The 18,527-nt window shown below is 39.2% G+C and overlaps 1 protein-coding gene and 1 non-coding gene across 6 annotated transcripts; both read right to left on the bottom strand.

Annotated features, from left to right (window-relative positions):
* Positions 1 to 4,070: 4,070 nt before the first annotated feature.
* On the bottom strand, positions 4,071 to 17,946 carry puf60a (poly-U binding splicing factor a). 5 transcript variants are annotated; one of them, XM_046851746.1, is made up of 14 exons: positions 17,815 to 17,877; positions 16,952 to 17,064; positions 14,992 to 15,085; positions 13,129 to 13,224; positions 12,735 to 12,821; positions 12,473 to 12,544; positions 12,023 to 12,184; positions 11,850 to 11,942; positions 11,499 to 11,712; positions 10,984 to 11,174; positions 10,624 to 10,680; positions 8,587 to 8,695; positions 6,637 to 6,881; positions 4,071 to 4,782 (listed from the first exon to the last, which is right to left on the bottom strand). In XM_046851746.1, the coding sequence occupies exons 4-14, from the start codon at positions 13,207 to 13,209 to the stop codon at positions 4,483 to 4,485; spliced, it is 1,611 nt and encodes a 536-aa protein (XP_046707702.1). In that variant the 5' UTR covers positions 13,210 to 13,224; positions 14,992 to 15,085; positions 16,952 to 17,064; positions 17,815 to 17,877; the 3' UTR covers positions 4,071 to 4,482. The 5 variants fall into 5 exon arrangements, with proteins under 5 accessions (XP_046707702.1, XP_046707701.1, XP_046707703.1 ...); XM_046851745.1 differs by lacking the exon at positions 16,952 to 17,064 and having other exon boundaries at positions 17,815 to 17,946; XM_046851747.1 differs by lacking the exons at positions 16,952 to 17,064; positions 17,815 to 17,877 and adding an exon at positions 17,735 to 17,759.
* LOC124388171 lies at positions 12,267 to 12,403 on the bottom strand. The gene has a single exon (XR_006926353.1). It is a non-coding gene; the product is annotated as a small nucleolar RNA SNORA57 (small nucleolar RNA).
* Positions 17,947 to 18,527: the final 581 nt, after the last annotated feature.

The following is an 18,527-nucleotide window of genomic DNA, read 5'->3' as shown; positions in this document are numbered from 1 at the left end:
AGTGTAACTGTTGTCCTCTAAGTATTTGTTGGCAGACAGAAACAGCTTATTAAAATAAGGGATTATTAAATTCCTCTCACTGTGAATTATGCTAAAATCCACACATAAGAGTTTTGTTTAACATGTTCAATGAAAACAAAAAAATCTGAAAACTGAATATCTTTCACACAGGAAATCAGGCTGCTTTACAATTAGCAAAACTGATCATCCAACAGCAGAGGTGGAAAGCAATCAGATACAAAATACTTTGTTACAAAAGTTAAGTAACTTTTTTTCTGGTATCAGTACTTTACTTCGCTATTTATTTTTTGGACAACTTTTTACTTTCTCTCATTATATGTTTTTTACACAAATATCTGTACGTTCTAATTCAAACCAGGATTGTTAGTTTAGTTTTAATCTATTTGGTTGACATGATCAATATTTTATTTCTTCGCACCATTTTCACATTTTTTGCCCATCAACCTATTTCTTGTGATTGCACGGCTTTTTCAACCTACCAACCTTTAACCTTGTGTTCTATATGGTGGATGTTTAGCCTGGATGTATTCATTAGGTAACAACATTTAAAATTCCTTTGCATTATGTAATACAAAAATGTTGTAATATGATGTGAGGTCCAGTCACCCGAGTGACACTAAAACAGGTAGTAGTAATGGCTACTTTTTACTTAAGTACATTGCCAACTTTATTACTTTAACTTCAGTGAAAAAGTGTAATCAGTAAAACAACCTTGTAAAACATGAGTATCTGTACTTCTACTTAAGAGAAGCTAAAAAGCTACGCTCCTTTTCCTAGGTTTAAAGATGTATGAAGAAGTAGAGAAGGTTTCAGTCATTCATTAGCAATTGTTATGATACTTTCATGTGCAAGACGATGCCCTGACTAACTAAAAGTAACCGATACAACATACAGACACTGTTGTTAGAGGTTTTATTGCTTTGAATATTTCAATCCAAGTCCTACAATTAAACATTTTTATTTATCCAAGCATAGAAGTCATGTAAGTCTTACCATTTTCAATAAACAAAAAAAAAGAGCAAAATATTTATCTTTCTCTCCATGCGCTCCACCTTAGCAGATCATTGGTCCGCATATATTTGATTTGGCACGTATATTCGATTTGGCAAGTTTTATGTTGGTTGACCTTCCTGATACAAACCTCCCCAAATGATCCGAACTTGGGACCGGCACTAGGAGTCCACTGTATTGTGCAACACCAGCGGTAGGGCTCGACTTCCTGGTCAAGACATGGTGGTGAGGCCTGCCCACAAACCATAAGAGTTATAGCTACAAAATATTTCAATGTTTTTCCTGGGATATAAAACAATGTTCAGAAACCTGGTGAGAAAAAATATAAGTATATACTATAATCCAGTTACATATAGCTAACAACAAATTGATGTTTTTTTGTTGGCGTTTTAAGTACATCACATCATTTTAAAGAAAGTGGTTATTGGTCCTTATTGGTCTTAAGATCTTGTTTCAAGACCCAATTTTGGTTTAGTTTACGCTGCTGGACCTTACATTTGTCTCACAAATATTTTGGTTTAAACCGAAATTCATCGTTATCTCTGTGACTGCAAGTCTTCCGGTTCCCATGGCTTCAAAACAAATCATCACCCCTCCACTGCAATACTTGACATTAACATAAGGAATTTGTAGTGTTATGCTGCGTTTTTGTTGCCAAACATGGGCCTGTGGCTGATAAGCAAACATCTCGATGTTGGTCTCGTCAGTCCAAAGAATATTGTTCTGGAAATGGTTTGTTCAGATTTCACAAAACCCAAAAAGGCGTTCATACAATTTGTTTGGAGAGAATGGGTCTTTTTTTTTAAAGAGCATTTAATGAACACAGGCATATTGATCAAATCGCTAATCATTAAACAATTCAAAACAAATAATCAACAATCAATCTAAGTAAGGGAATGTTGAATTTTACATTATTTGGAGATGGCCTTATAACCCTGCAACAACAGGTGGTTTAGTGATGTAGCATTCTTCCCAGCATGGTCCAAACACCTGCATGCTTAACACAAGCAAACTGCTAAAACTTCATCCTTTATAGAAATCACAAAAGCACAAATAATTGTGCATTTGATTAGTAATGTCTGGTGTTGTTTTTCCTGGTTACCACAGCTGATTGGTTTTTCAGTGGTTGGTAAAGGCAACCCAATTATTATTTAGGTGCTGATAAATAAAACACTGTATATTAGAAATGAGTTTATTAGAGGGACCATGCCTGTAGGACATTTTGGAGACAAAGTGAGAGCGGAGAGATGGAGATGGCTTGGTCATGCGCATAAGTAAAAGAATGCTGAGGATAGAGCCCCCAAGTGGAAGGAAAAGAGGACGGCCAAGGAAAAGGTTTATAGATTGTGGTGAGGGAAGACATGCAGGTACAGTATCTTACAAAAGTTTATGATGTTCATGTTTTTGTCTGCTTGACAGGACCATACAAATGTGTATCTTGTATAAGAGCAGTTAAAATTTGGTACATTTGAGTACAATTCTCTCATACTGACCACTGGATGTTCAACATGCACCTAATGGTAAAGACCATTACACCTAAATGGTAAAGAGGATTTGAGAATCAGTATTGTTGCTCTCCAAAAAGATGGCTGAGGCTATAAGATCGGTAACACCCTGAAACTGAGTTACAGTACAGTGGCCAGGGTCATACAGAGGTTTTCTAATACGGAGTCCACTCGGATCAGACCTCAAGGGTCCATCAAAGTCGTCGCGTCCTCGTGCTGTGCATCAGGTGCAGAAGCTGCTTCACAAAAACACAGCCTGCATTGCTTTAGAGGTTCCAGAAGTAGAAGGTCCGCTAGCTAGTGCTCAGACCGTACGCAACACACGGCAACAAGTCGGTTCGTGTGGCCATCTTCCCAGAAGGAAACCTCTTCTGCAACTGGGATTTACAAACAGTTTGCTGAAGACTGGAACCATGTCCTGTGGTCTGATGAGACTGAGATAAACTTGTTTGGCTCAGATGGTGTCCAGCATGTGTGGCGACACCCTGGTGAGGAGTACCAAGAAAACTGTGTCTTGGCTACAAGCATGGTGGTGGTAGCATCATGGTCTGAAGCTGCTGATACCTGGGAGCTGTGGTCATTGAGGGGAAACATGGATTTCAACAAGTATTGTGACATTCTGAAGCAGTAGGCATGCCCTTCCTTCAGAAACTGGGCCGAACGGCTGTTTTTTAACCTAATAACGACCCCAAACACACTGCCGAGATGACAACTGCCTTGCTGAATGTTTCCAGACCTGAACCCTATTGAGCACATTATAGATGAGGGGAAGAGGATCCCAGCAACAACCTGTGCAGATCTGGGGAATTCCATGCCCAGGAGGTTTAGGGCAGGGCTAGATAACGATGATGCTCACACAAAATACTGACACTTTGGACACAGTTTTGATGTTCACTTATGGTGTACTTACTGTTGTTGCCAGCTATTTTGACAGAAATTATTGCATTTTGAGTTGTTTTCAGGGGACAGTGAATCTGTACTGCTTTAAATGCTGCACATTGACGAGGGGGCGCTGTTCTGCTGGTGCAGCTTGTATAAACAAGTGTTTGTTGTCTTGGTTTATACAATTACTTTGTCCACTTGAGTCGTTTGCTTCATCAGTATGATATGCCTCTAACATTTCATACTGATATAAACACCTAACAAATCTGCAAAGTCACTAAAGGCAACACCTTTCTGGTGTTCAGTAAACATTAGGTACACAGGTAACCATTTTCAGTCATGCGTAATGTACCAAATTTTCATACTTTAGAGTGGATATTGTTGAATGAATTACATCATTTCTATTAAATGCAGTGAAGTAACTGTAAATGCAGTGAAGTACAGTAACATTCGTTACAGCATGCTTCAGAAAACAATCACTAATAAAATTCATAGGCAGCTATTATTACACATGTGGCAGCCATGCTTTGGCTGTGGATTGTTGTTGGCATCATTCTTGTCAGTTATAATGTTAATTAAATAATAATTAACACCACAGATGACGGCTCTAAACTGATTTGATTTTTACCAAATTGCAAACAATAAACAGTGTCTATTTGAAGATTTTTATTTTTTGGACATTTGGAACCAAAAAGGTTTTATAACAAGATGAGTATTTTGAAAAAAAAAGTAAATTTTGGAATAAAACAAACAAAAAAATTTCAACCTAATCCAAATTAACTGATGGGGAAGAAACCGAACCAATACAAAAACATTTCCAGTCCTTCACAGTACACGACAGTGACACAAAAAAAAAAAAAAAAAAAAGATTCATTCAATCCATGAGTTTGTGTTTGTCCCTGAATGGGATCTGTAATAATATTAATATCAACATCAATAAAAAAATAATAGGTTAAAAAGTGAGGCCTGCACCACTGGGAATAGTGGTCAGCAGCTGTAGCTGTAAGTGTGAGAAAAATGAGAGAACGGGTCAATGAAGAAAGGGTTGGATTTTTTTTTCAGTCTATGCCGAGAGATCGCTGTTGTCAAACCGCTCCTGATCATAAACCTCAGCAATGACTTTTCGACCTCCAAACCAGCGGTTGTTAAGCGCCTGAATGGCCTTGTTCATCTCTGATGCGGCTGAAAACTCCACAAAGATCTTAACGATGACCTCTGCATCTTCCTCTTCACCCTGCTTCTCCTGGTAAATAATCACTCTGTTGACTGCACCGAACTTCCCACATTCTTCCGTTACCTCACCCTCCAGGTCGTCGTCTATGTCTTCAGGACCGACCATGTTCCTGAGCACCATAACCGTCGACTGTAGGGGAAGAAGAGCCACGTTAAGCTCAGCCTGACACCTATCTGCTTAAAGGAACAGGCTTTCAGTGAATACGATCAACGTTAACCTTTTAAAAAGCGGTTATTTTGCTTTTAATTTTTTTAAATGTGGAAAAAAAAAAAAGACTTTGGAGCCAAAAGGTCAAGAGTTCAAATCCCAGTCACACCAAGATGCCAGACTATGGGCCCCTGAGCAAGGCCCTTAACCCCATAGCTGCTTAGTTGTATGCAGGGTGCTCATACCATTATGAACACCAGATTCAAGGACTTTTTAAAGCACCATTAATTTTACATCAAACAAATCAAATGTATACCCCAGAATATAAAGAGTCATGAAAGACCACTTACCACTAGTACTTGTTATTTTTTATGTAAATGTTAAGTGTAAGTAAATCGTTGAAATGAATTTCATGAAATACATGAGTCAAAGAGTTCATACCAGTAACATAAATAATGAGTGCAAATAAAACAGAAAACACTCAAACAATGCTAGCGGTCTTTTTTTTTTTTTTCCCGCAAAACATATTTTAGCTGTAAGGAGGATGTGATAATTTTCGCTATAAATTTTGCCATCTGGTTTGCACTTCATTGTATCCAGACAGACTCCTATCAAGATTAAAGCACCATATTACTAAACAAAATTTATTTAAAATGTAATTCAACCACTTTCAAGGACCTACCGTAATTTCCGGACTATAAAGCGCGCATATATAAGCCGCACCCACTGATTTTTTTTTTACAAATATTTAACATAAATAAGCTGCACCTGTCTATAAGTCGCAGGTGTCTACACTAATGTACTTTACACAGGCTTTAAAGAAAGACACGTTACACACGGTGTAATGGGTGAAATATGTTGCGCTTCCTTTAGGAACATTTTTGGGACATTGGGATATTTTGGGAATAGCATGCCACTGCATTTTTCCGCTATTACTGCGTGTGTTCAAGACGATGATTATGTCCTTATTATCTGATGCTCATTTCTAAGTTTCTTTGACTAACCCTTAACGCTGTTGCCAAGTAAAATAAAAAAGCACGAGTTTTAAAAAAACGTCTATGCTTATACGATTTCTGTTGCAACTGGAGTTAGCGAGCTCTCCCTTCACCCAGACTCAACGCGTTACAACGGCTTGTATCTAAACAGTAGCCGACCAAGAAAGTCATTGTTCACTGTCTTCCTCCTTCCTTTCACAACTATTCTTAAGGGAGTTTATCTCTTCCGTTCGGAAATTTTATTGGTCTAATGTTATGGGGTTCAGTTTTTTGGCTTGAAGTTTGTGAAACTGGGAAAAACCCAGGAAAAATCCATAAATTAGCCGCTTTGTTGTTTAAACCGCGTGGTTCAAAAGGTGGGAAAAAAGTAGCGGCTTATAGTCCGAAAAATACGTACATTTGTTTTCAAGTACTTTCCAGTTTAAGTTGCTCTGGATAAGGGCATCTGCCAAAAATGGCATAAATGGCAGCAAAATATTTTTTTACATTTATGTAAATATAAATGTAATAATTCATAACTCAATTACACAAATTGTATATAAAGTTTTAGGAAATTGTGGATTGTTTGACAAACCTAAACATGTTGAAACCGAAGCCTAAACATTAAGAAACTGGCAAACGTGAACATTTTGAGCCAGTTACAGGTGCAAGAAAGGAGACACGCAATGCAAACTGCGCAATTTATTACTGCAGGTGGTGAAACTCTGCCGCTGGGTCTAAAGAAAGGCCTCTTGGACAAACCATTCTAAACTGGATAAACAAAAATTCTTGATACTGTGTTACCTCAGTGTAGCATTCCCTAATGAGAAACCCTTATGAAAGTCATAACACTGGGCCTCACCTCTTGCTTCCTCAGCAGTTTCTGCATAACCATATGTCTGGCACTGCTGCCTGAAATGCTCATGTGCTCCTGTTCGCTGAGCATCTCCTGACCCGTCCCGTCTAGGGCTGCTTCCTCCTCTTCCTTATCCTTCTTTTCCTTGGCCTCCTGCGCGGCAGCCACAGCCGCAGAGATCATGGGTGGAGACGCCAGGATGGGATTCACCAGGCCCACCTGGGGTATCACAGGCCGTGCTGGCGTCACACCTGCACAAAAAGAGGGCGGTTAGAACATTTGCTGGAGACACCAAGTACAACACAGAGCCCCAAGGCACCTACAAGAGCCCTCTCAATGCTGTGTGTGTGTAAATGTAGGAAGCCCCCAGGGGCTTCAAAACAAACCTAATCCACTTTTTTTTTCTTTTTTAAACACTGTTTCTGAAAATCATTAAAGCATCATTAAAATAAAAGGTCCAACAAACAAAAAGAGCAGCTGGTGACTTACTTAGCACTAGCTAGTTTCCAATAAATCCATTTGTTGATTAATAGTAAATGTACAAAACATTTTAAAAAATATTGCAAAAAAATGAATAAAAAAAATAAGAGGGACATCAGATGCAGATTTACAAATGAGGGGTGGAGAAAAAGGGGGCAGTCTTCCTCCTCATGGACCGACGAACTCCACACATCAATGTGCCATTTAGAGTTCTTTCCCTCCCTCATGCCAGTCAGTTCGATAAAATATACAGCACTCACTGGCGAATGAGAATGAGAGATTTGTTTATGAGGGGAGGGGCTAGAAACAATCCTCTTCACACTTGGTTGGTGGGGGGAATAAGAGGCCACGGTCAGGGTGATTGTGGAGAGTAAAGACAGGGAAGGGAAAAGAGAGAGACAGAGAGAAAGAGAGAGAGAGAGAAAGAGAGAGAGAGAGAAGAAAATAAAACAGAATCTATTAGTGGACAGGTCCTATAATAGACCATATTCAACTATATAACTGTGTAGAACATTAAAAACCTGGGGAACAAAATGATTTGAACACAGACTAGCCTGGCATGTTTTAACAGTATATTAAACGATCCACGAGTCACAGTACAAAACAGTGTGTTCGAAACGGCATATTAATAGTTTATGAACTTAATATGCACGAATACTCGTAACAATACCACAGTAAAGCTAATTGAACCTCACAGACACAAAAGTGCTTCGGGTTTATTCATATAGGGCAATTTTCCGGAAATTATGTGCAAGTCTGCTTGAATGAATCCTAAACAATAGTCTAACAAAACCAACATAAAACCTCTTAAATGAGTCTGTATTAAGTTAAATAAATAAATAAATAAACTCTACAACATTCATGCAGACAATTCCAGAAAGTCCACAAATGTCAGGCATACACTATACAAATCTGCAGCTCAATATTCTTTATAATATCTGTTCTGCGAGGGGTGGCAGTGCAGGGTTAGTTGGCCAAACATCATCTTTTCTTCTAAGAAATTGGGCAGATGGATGTGTCGTGTCAGAACATTTTCCACAATCTACACCTCTGTGGCTAGCAGCAGAAACATTGGTACAAATAGAGCTTGTGTCATGAATAGAACATATTGAGGCCACTGCATCCAAGCAAGAACTGTAATTTATTTAATGCCCATACATAATAAACTACTTACAGAACATCGCTACACTGTGTACATTATGATTTAAGAAAAGATAACGAGTTAAAACTGTACAGTGTATGCCTGCGTGTTGCCACTGGTTACGCAAGGACCTTAACCATGGATCTGATTTTCCACTTTGTAGGCAAATGATTGTAGGACCCCTTTCATACACACCCACCACGTGAGCAACATGCTGGACTCCGTGCACACAATAGGCATGCTAGATGTGAGGTACATGAGGTAAAAATGCTAGAAGCATGATTTTTGCTATCTATCATGTGTTAAGCCACCAGAATTGTGGAGGCCTAGCCTACCTGTGATGACCCCTGGGGCCTGGGCTGCCATAACGGCCTGGGGCATCTGTGGCAGGCTCACAGAGCCGGCTGTCATTGCACCCAGGATGGACGCACCAGCCACCGCTTCCTGGAACAAGAGGGGGACATATAGGAACACCGCCCAGACAGCGCCCGTTAACCAGCAAACACAGGGTACGGACAAGACAGGACAAGACAGGACAAGGAAATGACAGACACAGACTCACATGGACAAGGCCTGGGCCTGCTGCATGCAAGAAATTATTATTATTTTTTTTAATGTTAGCAGACACTTGACTGGAACCTTCTCTCCCAGATCTTTATGCAGCTGAGCAACGAAACTAAAAGCAACTGTTAAAAACTATTATTTGACTAAGGTATTTATATATAAACATACACACACAGCATGGTGCAGATGTTTGAGAAGTGAAGGTGTTTCAATATTTCGTTTTATTTTAATAGCAACAAAAACAAATCGAACGATTTTCATTGTGGTCTCAGACTTTTTAACACCGCTATATGTGTAAATGTGGTGGTGAGTGAGTGACAAACTTGTTGCGTGGATGTTAAACGCAAAATTTCTGTTTAAAAATTTAACTCATAAAGCACAATTCAATATGGTGTTGATTACAAATCGTCACTAAACCTAAACACTCTAATACACATTGTACAACTGTTTACAGGATCTATGATTTGTCACCTTTTAGAATTACTGGCAAGGCAACTCTCTTATTACATAAGATGCCTTTTATGATGTCTCTAGGGTACGAGCATGCAAACGAAACGTGCATACTTTTTCACATTTGCTACTCTAAAAGGCAGATTTATGCCTCTTGGTTGTGAAATTTTGGGAAAAGAGCAAGTTTTTTTTTTTTTTGGATACCATTGCAAATGATTATATCTTCACTTTGCTACGCATCTCGCAATAATACGCTTTTGCCTACACTTTCTATCAGGCGTGCTAAACTGTGTTGAATCTCATTATTTAACAAATGGTCAGACTTGCATTTATTGATCTGGGAGAAGATAAGGGCTGTTAGCAGAGTAATTGAGTTATAATCCATGGAGGAAAGGCAGATTTAGGCTTCGATGTGGTTAAAATTAAACTCCAAATACCAAATGTTCTGCAGCAAGTTCAACAGCTTCACCACTAAATTACACTAAACAGTTGAACTTGATGTTTAATGATTATTGACTATATTCAATGCAATCAGGCCCAAGCCAAGAGACACAATCATGACAAGACAAAACCCGCTAAACTCACAAGATCTATTTTCTTGTTTGTTTGGTTTTTTTTTTTTTTTTTACATTGTGGTTACTAATCGTATATTTGAATAATTAAATGGTAAATTTTTTTTAACTACTGTATATATAAATATATATATATATATATATGACAAGCAAATAGCAACATAAGACATACTATAGGTATACTTTTTTTTCGGCTAGGTAAAGTGTTTTATAAATATGTCTAAGTCATTGATTTATGCTGTAGCATAGAATTGGCAAAAATACATGTTATAAAATGGAGTGACAATCCAGAAAAGGAAATGCAAAACAATTAACTTGTTAAAGCATGAAAAAGTCACACTGGGTATTAAATGACTATTATTATGAAGTTCAGATTAAGTGGATATCCTGATGCATCCACTTAATGTTAATTAAGTCTAAACAACATGCATATCTGTATTTGCCAAACTAAAAAAATGTTGCAGGTAATAACTCAAAGGTCAAGACAGCCAGTTAAATAAAAGGCATAATGCTGCCTTGTTTTATTTTATTTTTGTTTGTTTAGTTTTTAGCACTGTGGGCTACTTGAGACCTTGAGTCACCTGAAACTACAGCTGCCCAATCAGCATCCTGAGTTTACATAAACTGTTCAATTAAACATTCTCTATCTAGCAGACATCTATGGCACAATGATTACCAGCATTACTAAGGAGGTCCTGAAGACAAGTCTCTCCACACACTTAAGAAAATCTACACAAAACAAAAAAGCACCAGCGTGCTTGGAACAGAATTGCCTGAAAGATTTACCAGACAGTTGAGGAAGTCTTCTGTCCGATTCTCCGGAGTGGAAAGATTCCATGCCATCTGTTTTTGGAGTTTACACGCTATGTTATCTTTCTGCATGTAAAAAGCTCTGTCTCATATAAGTAATGCTGTCTTCATGCCACTCAAAAGCTACTCACTTAAAAGCAAGCCCTCACATACAGCACCATGTATCTCCAGTAGCCTTGCTAAGCCCATTAAACAAAAAAAATCTAAATTCACGCTGCCTTAATTTAAGCAAGGAACCTTTCTAGTGCCAAATGGAAGCAGCTGATCTCACACACTCACACATTCACACACTCTCCTGACTAACAATAGATGGTAAAAAAAGTAAAAGAGACTTACCTGGGCGGTGATTTTGGCAGTGGCCGCAGCAGCAGCCACGGCAGCAGCAGGGGGCAGGCCCCCGGGCGCGGTGGGCGCCATCATCGGGATGGGCGGGGTCACTGCCTTGCCCACACGCAGGTATTGACCACCCAAATCAAACAGGTTCATAGAGGACACTGCGTCCTGCGCTGACTGGGCCTTGTCATACTCTAGAGAAGAAGGGAATGGCAATGTAAGGCTCAACGAGCTTGAGAGAAAGGTTCAGCTTAAATCTTCTGGCAGAGCACTGTGTCATTTACTGTGTAATTACCAGAGGGCACTTATGGCAAATTGTCCGCAACTGAGCCTAAGGAAAATAACGACAACAACAAAAAAACAAAAACTTACTATGAAAGCATGTGAGGAACCTGCCCCCACCCCTCCTCTATCCCCTGCGAGACATATGTAGAGAATAGCATTCCGCTATGACTGACCGCTCTTCGGCCGCATACACAGTATTTACAACCGAACAAAAGCAGACGCCTGACTCTTACCTATGAAGCCGTAGCCCTTGTGTTTCCCTGTCGTGGGCTCTCGTGCCAGCATACAGGACTTGATTCTCCCAAAGGCCTCGAAAACACTCTTGATGTCGTCGTCTGAGAGATCCGGGTGCACGGACGCTACGTAGATTCTGTTAAAGGCACGGGCTTCTTCGGCTAACTGGTCTATGATTGGCTGTGCCTGACCAATGTTGCTTGGCCGTCCCACCTTGGAAAGAAGGAAAAAAAATAATCAATAAATTTACACACAATGGTTTTTTAATTACTTTAATTTATTAACATTTTATTTCTATTCATTAACATTATCACATGCATTTACCATTATATTAAGAACGATCCACTCACTTTAATGTTTCTCCCCCCTAACATGACGGAGTTCATCTGTTCTAAAGCCAGCTGTGCTGCCTCTGGTACCTCATACTCTACAAACGCAAAACCCTGGGGGGGGGGGAAGACATCCAGTTAGTCAAAGAACATTCTCATATCAGCCTGTACACAGATCATGTAAGGGTTCAGACCTTGTGCTTAAGAGTAACCGAGTCCCAGGACATATCGATGCTCTTGATTGGCCCGAAAGGTGCGAAAGCTTGTCTAATGGTATCCTCTCCAAGCTCATAATAGATCGAGCCGACGTAAACACGGCACATAATAGCGAGCGCCCGCTGCCGCTGTGCTGCAACCTGAGACAAAAAAATAAAAATATGCAAACTAAGGGGGGGAGGGGGAAGAGCAACAACTAATTTAAAACAGTATGTTCTTTAAGAGTGTTCCAGTGATTGAGGATAGAACCAGTGTACCCTGAACACGCTGGCACCGAAGACATAGCACTGGCTCTGCTTTACCTCCTGACATTACACACATGAGTACTGAACCACTGCATGTGTGCCAAGAAATGGAGGAAGACTGTTTACAAAGCCTTTAAACGTGAAAAAAAAAAAAAAAAAAAAAAAAAAAAAAACATTCCTTACCGACTGTAAGGGTGAAAGCGGGTCACCGAAGCCAGCCATGGCCATTGAGGCCATCTGTAAAGAATTGGGGATCTGGTTGGGAAAGAGAGGAGTGAAAGAGAACCACAATGATTAATCTAATAAAGAATTCTGAATGTTTCAGATGATGCTGATGTTAAACCTTTCATCATTCACAACCAACTTCTCTGAAGCTTGCTGCAACATCATATATGAACACTGAGGGAAGAGTTTCACAAGAGACATGCAAGTTAGTTACAGTTACCTGGATGTTGTTAAGTGGCTGCTGCTGGGCGAGGCTCTGCTTGACCAGCACGCTCTTGATGCTCTGCTCCATGGCATACTTCTTTGCCTGTGATCAAGTCAATAAGAAATCAGCAAAAACTGAATTTTGTTCTCTTTGGGTATGAATCACCTTGGAAGACGTGGACATTATTAATAATCTGAAGCATGTACCAGCATGAGCAAAGTATTAGCAGATCACAGATTATACACTGCTTCTGAAAGCATTTCGCTGCCTATTCCCTTCTCCACTAAACCACATTGAATGTATTCAAAAAGTAAACAAATGCAGATGCCAGACTTCAATGGTTACTTGTTCGATAGTCAGCTGCTGTGAACGTTAGACTGCAGGTGTATGTGAATAAAAAGGCGGTCACCTTCTGCAGGGCCTCCTGCTGTTCAGGGGTGAGGGGCGGCAGGCCAAGCTTCGAGGCTGTGCTCTGTCCATTCTCCATCATCAGAGCCTTGCCTCCCTGCAGAGAACACACCTGTGAGACTGAAAGCCTACATGACATAACCCTTAAATTTATGTTCATTTAGATTCAGAGCAAACACAGCCTTATATTTTGGGGGGAAAGGGGGGGAACAAATGTGTTTATTTTATACCCTATAATATGAATCTGCATACATGCAAACATACTTTGAAGTGACTGTACATTCTTTTCATATACTGCTTAAAATACATAAAAATAGAGGTTGACCGATTGATCGTGCTGCAAATTAGGCCGATTTTTAGGCAGGAGCATTGACGCACCAAACCGCACAATCTGCGCTTGAGTGAGGGAGCAAACCTTTCTCATACCAGCAGGTGGCAGCAATCTGTATTCCGCATCCAAACAGGAAAACCGGAACAGCTAGAACTGTAAATATATGAAACTAGCAACGTTTACACCCGTCGTGATAATTACTAACGGATTCGTGTAGGTTTTTCAATCCAGTCTGCTAAGTTGCAAAGACAAGAGCAAAAATTTTATTTTTTTCTGCTGTGCTAATTCGCTAAGCTAAATAGCTAATCGGAGTTCTCTTTCTCGCCAAACAACACTTAAAGCTGACCGATAACCAAAAAAAACATTTGACATTCCCGGATGGCCAACAGTCAGCTTGGTGTGTCCCGGGCTTTAAGTTCTTATCATTCGTTCTTAATTTAGCCTTATATTATTCATTGGTTAAATACGATGCTGTTTTTGGAGAGAGAACGAGAGTACGTTTTTGCAACTGTAGTCTTCAACCAGTTGTAGTTTAGGGCAGACTCTGGGACCAAAAACTGCCAACAAGGGCACTGGTTGGAGAGGCTCGTGTTGCTCAACAAATGTTTAATTTAAGCAATTTTCTGTATCCTGCCTTATTTATTAACTCTCAGATTTTATAAGATGAAGGGGGGGATCGGGGCAAGAATTTGGCATCAAATATCGGCCATCAGCTGCCATGATTTCTAAATAACGGCATCGGCCAAAGAAAAAACCATATCGGTCAACCTCTATGTAAAACTATATAAAGCAGAAAAATAAATAAAATCTACAAAGACATTAAAAAGAACAGCATTCTTCAGTTTGAAGAATTAAAACTGCAACAGCGCTGCAGTTCCCTGGGGTGCTGCTCATAAAGTCTAAGATCATAAAAGGGAACAGAACATTGTACTTTTTCCTTTGCGTCAAAAAGTTCTCACAGGAAACGGACGTTGCGTAGATGATGCTAGCCACTGTTCCTTAAAAGTGGGAATGCTACAGTATGTGTGATGAGGTGAGCAGCCTGACTCAGTACTACACAGAAGAAAGCTAAAGTACCTTTGCTCAAATGAACTCCAGTGATGCAGAGCCCCCCTTAAGGAGGTTTGAACCCAATTTGATCTGCCATTGGCTTTGGAATTATAGTACAGTCAAGAGATATGCTCTACAGCACAGACGACACACAGAGAGAAACGACATAAAAAAAAGGAAAAGAAAAAACACAAACCTACTTAGAACAAGAGAAACTTTATAGTGAGACAACAGAATGAGAACACTGATATCAGAAAATCAGGAGAAAGCTCTTCTAGCATTTAGGGACCCATGAAGTCCAACATGTTTACTGATCGAATTGAACACATTGATTCCGATTGTATGGTTTCTCATGTGTTCTGATGACGGCGAAAAGCAAAAACGCCAGGCCTTGTCTCTCTGTGATCCAAAGCTCGGTGTAAAAACGCATGACATCTATACAGAATGCAGAGGTTAATAACAACTGTAAGGTGGAACACTCACGTAGCGCCTGCTCTCTTCTTAGGTGTCCAAAGTGCACGTTACTTGTGGAGAAATATCTAGCGAGACCGTTTAGTGTTTATTTATTATTCCGAATCTAGAAAACACAAAACAAAAAGAATATGTTTATACACCTTTCGACAATATTAAATACGTGTGTGACGTGACATGTGAGAGCACATCAAATGACAAATATGTACAGGAGTAAATTTGCATAATTTTTTTCCCCCATATACATCAGCCATGTCAGCGATTTCCTCCGCGAAAATCACAAGCCAAATCACCTACTGCACCCCCACATACCCTTTGTGGTCATATGATCACTTTAGTCCACGTCTCTGATTTGCTATGCAGATGTCCACTCCTAGATTGTGTTGGGGGAAAAAAAGATTTCGGACTGCTGTTACTGGTCGTATACAGTCTTAAAGCGCATTTATCAGTGACTCTCTTCCACAAACACGTCTCGAGTCGCAAATAAATCTGGCTTGTATACTCTGGCCACTGTTTTATTGTACTCTCAGATTGTTGCTAAAAACATGAGCGAATGTCTCTCCTCAAATCACAGCCTGTCAGAAGCGTCCCCTCTCCAGTGTGAACACAAGAGTTTAATGACTGAAGACAAAAAAATATATGTCTCGATGTCCCCCTGACAAACAAATCCAACCCAAATAGGAATTGATGCAACAAAGCTCCTGAAAAACTGATGGTACTTGAGGGTTGCTTCAAAACAAGTTTATATAGAAATTTCCATTTATTTAGTCAGACCTTTTGATGTATAATGCATGATATATAAATAAAAAACATGGAAGATCAAAAGGGGTGTAACGGTACACAAAGGTCATGGTTCGGTTCTATTTCGGTACGGTTAGGGGGAAGAAACGCGAAACAAAATCGTTTGTTGTTTTTTATTATTAACATTTATGATCTGAACATTAACAGTTTACACTTTTTTAAACAATTGTAAATAAAATAGCTGCTTGGTTAAATAACGTCAAATAATAGTGTTATAAAAATGTTTTTATTAATAATTAATAAATTTGCACAAATTACATTTAACTTATTAAATACAATTTAAATAAATGGAAAAATGTAATTAAATCGTTTACAGTTGTTAGACCCCATTTGGGTAATACAGATGTGTATGCAAGTGTGTGTGCGTTTCACATTAAAACTTTTCAAGATTTGGTCTACTTACTTGTTCTAATTTCAGCATACATTAACAAATGAATTCATTCCTTCCATCCTTCATTCATTCACTATATGAATGATATGTGGAATTGTCAGGATTTTTTTTCTTTTAAGAGAAATTCTTGAAGCTGGACATAAAATGTTAAAGAATCCATTTCGCTCGCATACGGAGTGAGTAGCCACAGTGACACTGCGTTAAATATAGTTTCTTTTTTTTAATGGTAAAAATATGATAATTTTTTGATATGGATATGTGTACCGTATCCCTTATTAATCCCCTTGATCTCCATTGATACATTTATTATTGGATTGAATTAGTTTGTCAGGAGGCATCTATTTTCCTCTTCAGTTAGAAAACTTGCATTCAGACAGGAGAAGAGAGAAAAAATGGTCAGGAATAGAGGAAAGACGCTCATTTGGGTTTTCAGCAACAATCTGAAAGCACAATAAAACAATGATGAAAGAGTACACAAGCAACATCCATTTGCACCCAGAGAAGTGTTTAATATCTTCAGGAGAGACTTCGGTGCACATGCTATAAGACCGTATTTTCCAAGACGAGCTCATAAATGTTACAATTGTATTTTTGTCCAGCAATAAGACCAGGTTTTTTTTCATCAATCCTGAATTGTGAACTATGCCCACACTTCCCAAACCACACTCAGGTCTTTATGTCAAATGTTAGTCCTGTTAGTACATTTTTCCATTCACACCCCTCTATTAAATTTGCAAAATTGGGAGTTTAATGTAGTACAAGGGAAAAAAAAGTATACACCTTTTAATCTGAACCTTGAACTGCCATGGTATTTCAACCATTAAACACCATACAATGAGATACTGTGCTGATTTTTCTCATTATACGACCTCAAATTCAGTCCGGCTTCACTTCTAGAAATGAAATTAGTTACAAGACAAAGTTATACATCAACGTTATTTCAATGTTTTGGATTATAGATCGCAAACAGTCCAAAAAACCCACATTCAAGTCCAGAATAGACGCTCATCAAATAAAATAATCATGTGTTGGAGCATGTACACAGCAAATACACAACGGCTCATTCAAACAAACTTGGCGCACTTGAATAAACTAGCCATCATTTGTATTCCCACTCGTATTCCGAATAATTTCACAAACGGCGTTGTGATTGGCTGGGCGACTCCGGCCTCCTGCCCTACTATTAGTGCGGCACTTGAAAATTGTCTCACGAGCCAATCACAGTGCAGGGGGCGGGACTAGACGGAATTTGGGTGCGTTTTTAAAAAAGCTAGCATGAATCGAACAATTGTGAGGCGCTTGAGATTAGCTAAATACACAAGCATCCCGGGGTTTAAAGTGCTGAACAGAACCTGTTGGCTGTATTACCGAGGATAAGCCTTAACTTTTTATATATTTTATTTGGAGTTTAAGGGAATGTTTGAAACTTCACGTTCATTAAAAGCGAATCCAGGAACAGGCCGCGAGCAGAATCCCGCTCTCCGCTAGCTAGCAGGATTAGCTAACCACGCGCATGCTAAACCTAAGCTCTACTACATTACTATATAAAAATAAAATACACACCCGTGCATTGATATACGCCGGTTATAATTCTGCACCGCAAGTCAAATTACAAAAATACAAAGAAAAGTGTTTTAAATTACCGCAAAAACCGCTACCGCCATGAAGCACACTGTCCAGCACGGACGCCCACGGTGACGACGAGGACTACGAAATATCGCGAGATTGTGACCTCACGCGCCTGCTTTTGCTGGGCAGATCTCGCGAGATTTCGCCCAAGAAAGCGATTTGCTGCTGCAGCGTGTTTCTAGACCATTCCCTGAAACAAGCTTTCTGAGGTGCAAGAAGACCAACTGAAGGCTTTACTCTATAAAGAACCATATAACCTATCATTTTCTTTCAGAATGTGATTCCAAGTGGAAATTATGAAATTTGTCTTCAAGTATATAGAGCTTCATTCATGTGTATAAAGAGCTTTAGTATGTTTGTCCCAGAATTGCAGGAAAATTTCACTTTGTTTGGGTGTCTGTTCATCAATTACACATTCATTCATTCATTCAAACTTAGGAACAGTTTATTAGAGAGACAACCCATACTTCCCAACAAGAACGGAAGCTCTACGTACATTTCTTCATAAAGGATTCAAGTTTAGTATTGAGAAATGGAGCCAACCCTGTTGTTTTACCTTTAACATTAAATGGGAAATCATTGTTTACTATACAAAACAACAGAACCCACATTTTATGATTTCCTTTATAAGCTGGTTTCTGAAAGATGAAGAAATGTCAGACGTGTACTTGTTCGTTGTCGCGTCCACATTCTCAAACGTTTAGTTAATATAAGTTGCACAAATCAC

The sequence above is a fragment of the Silurus meridionalis genome, chromosome 6 (genome assembly GCF_014805685.1).
Source record: "Silurus meridionalis isolate SWU-2019-XX chromosome 6, ASM1480568v1, whole genome shotgun sequence".
Lineage (NCBI taxonomy): Eukaryota > Metazoa > Chordata > Actinopteri > Siluriformes > Siluridae > Silurus > Silurus meridionalis.
Note: the sequence above shows the minus strand (reverse complement) of the source record. Positions and strands in the feature narration are given on the sequence as shown.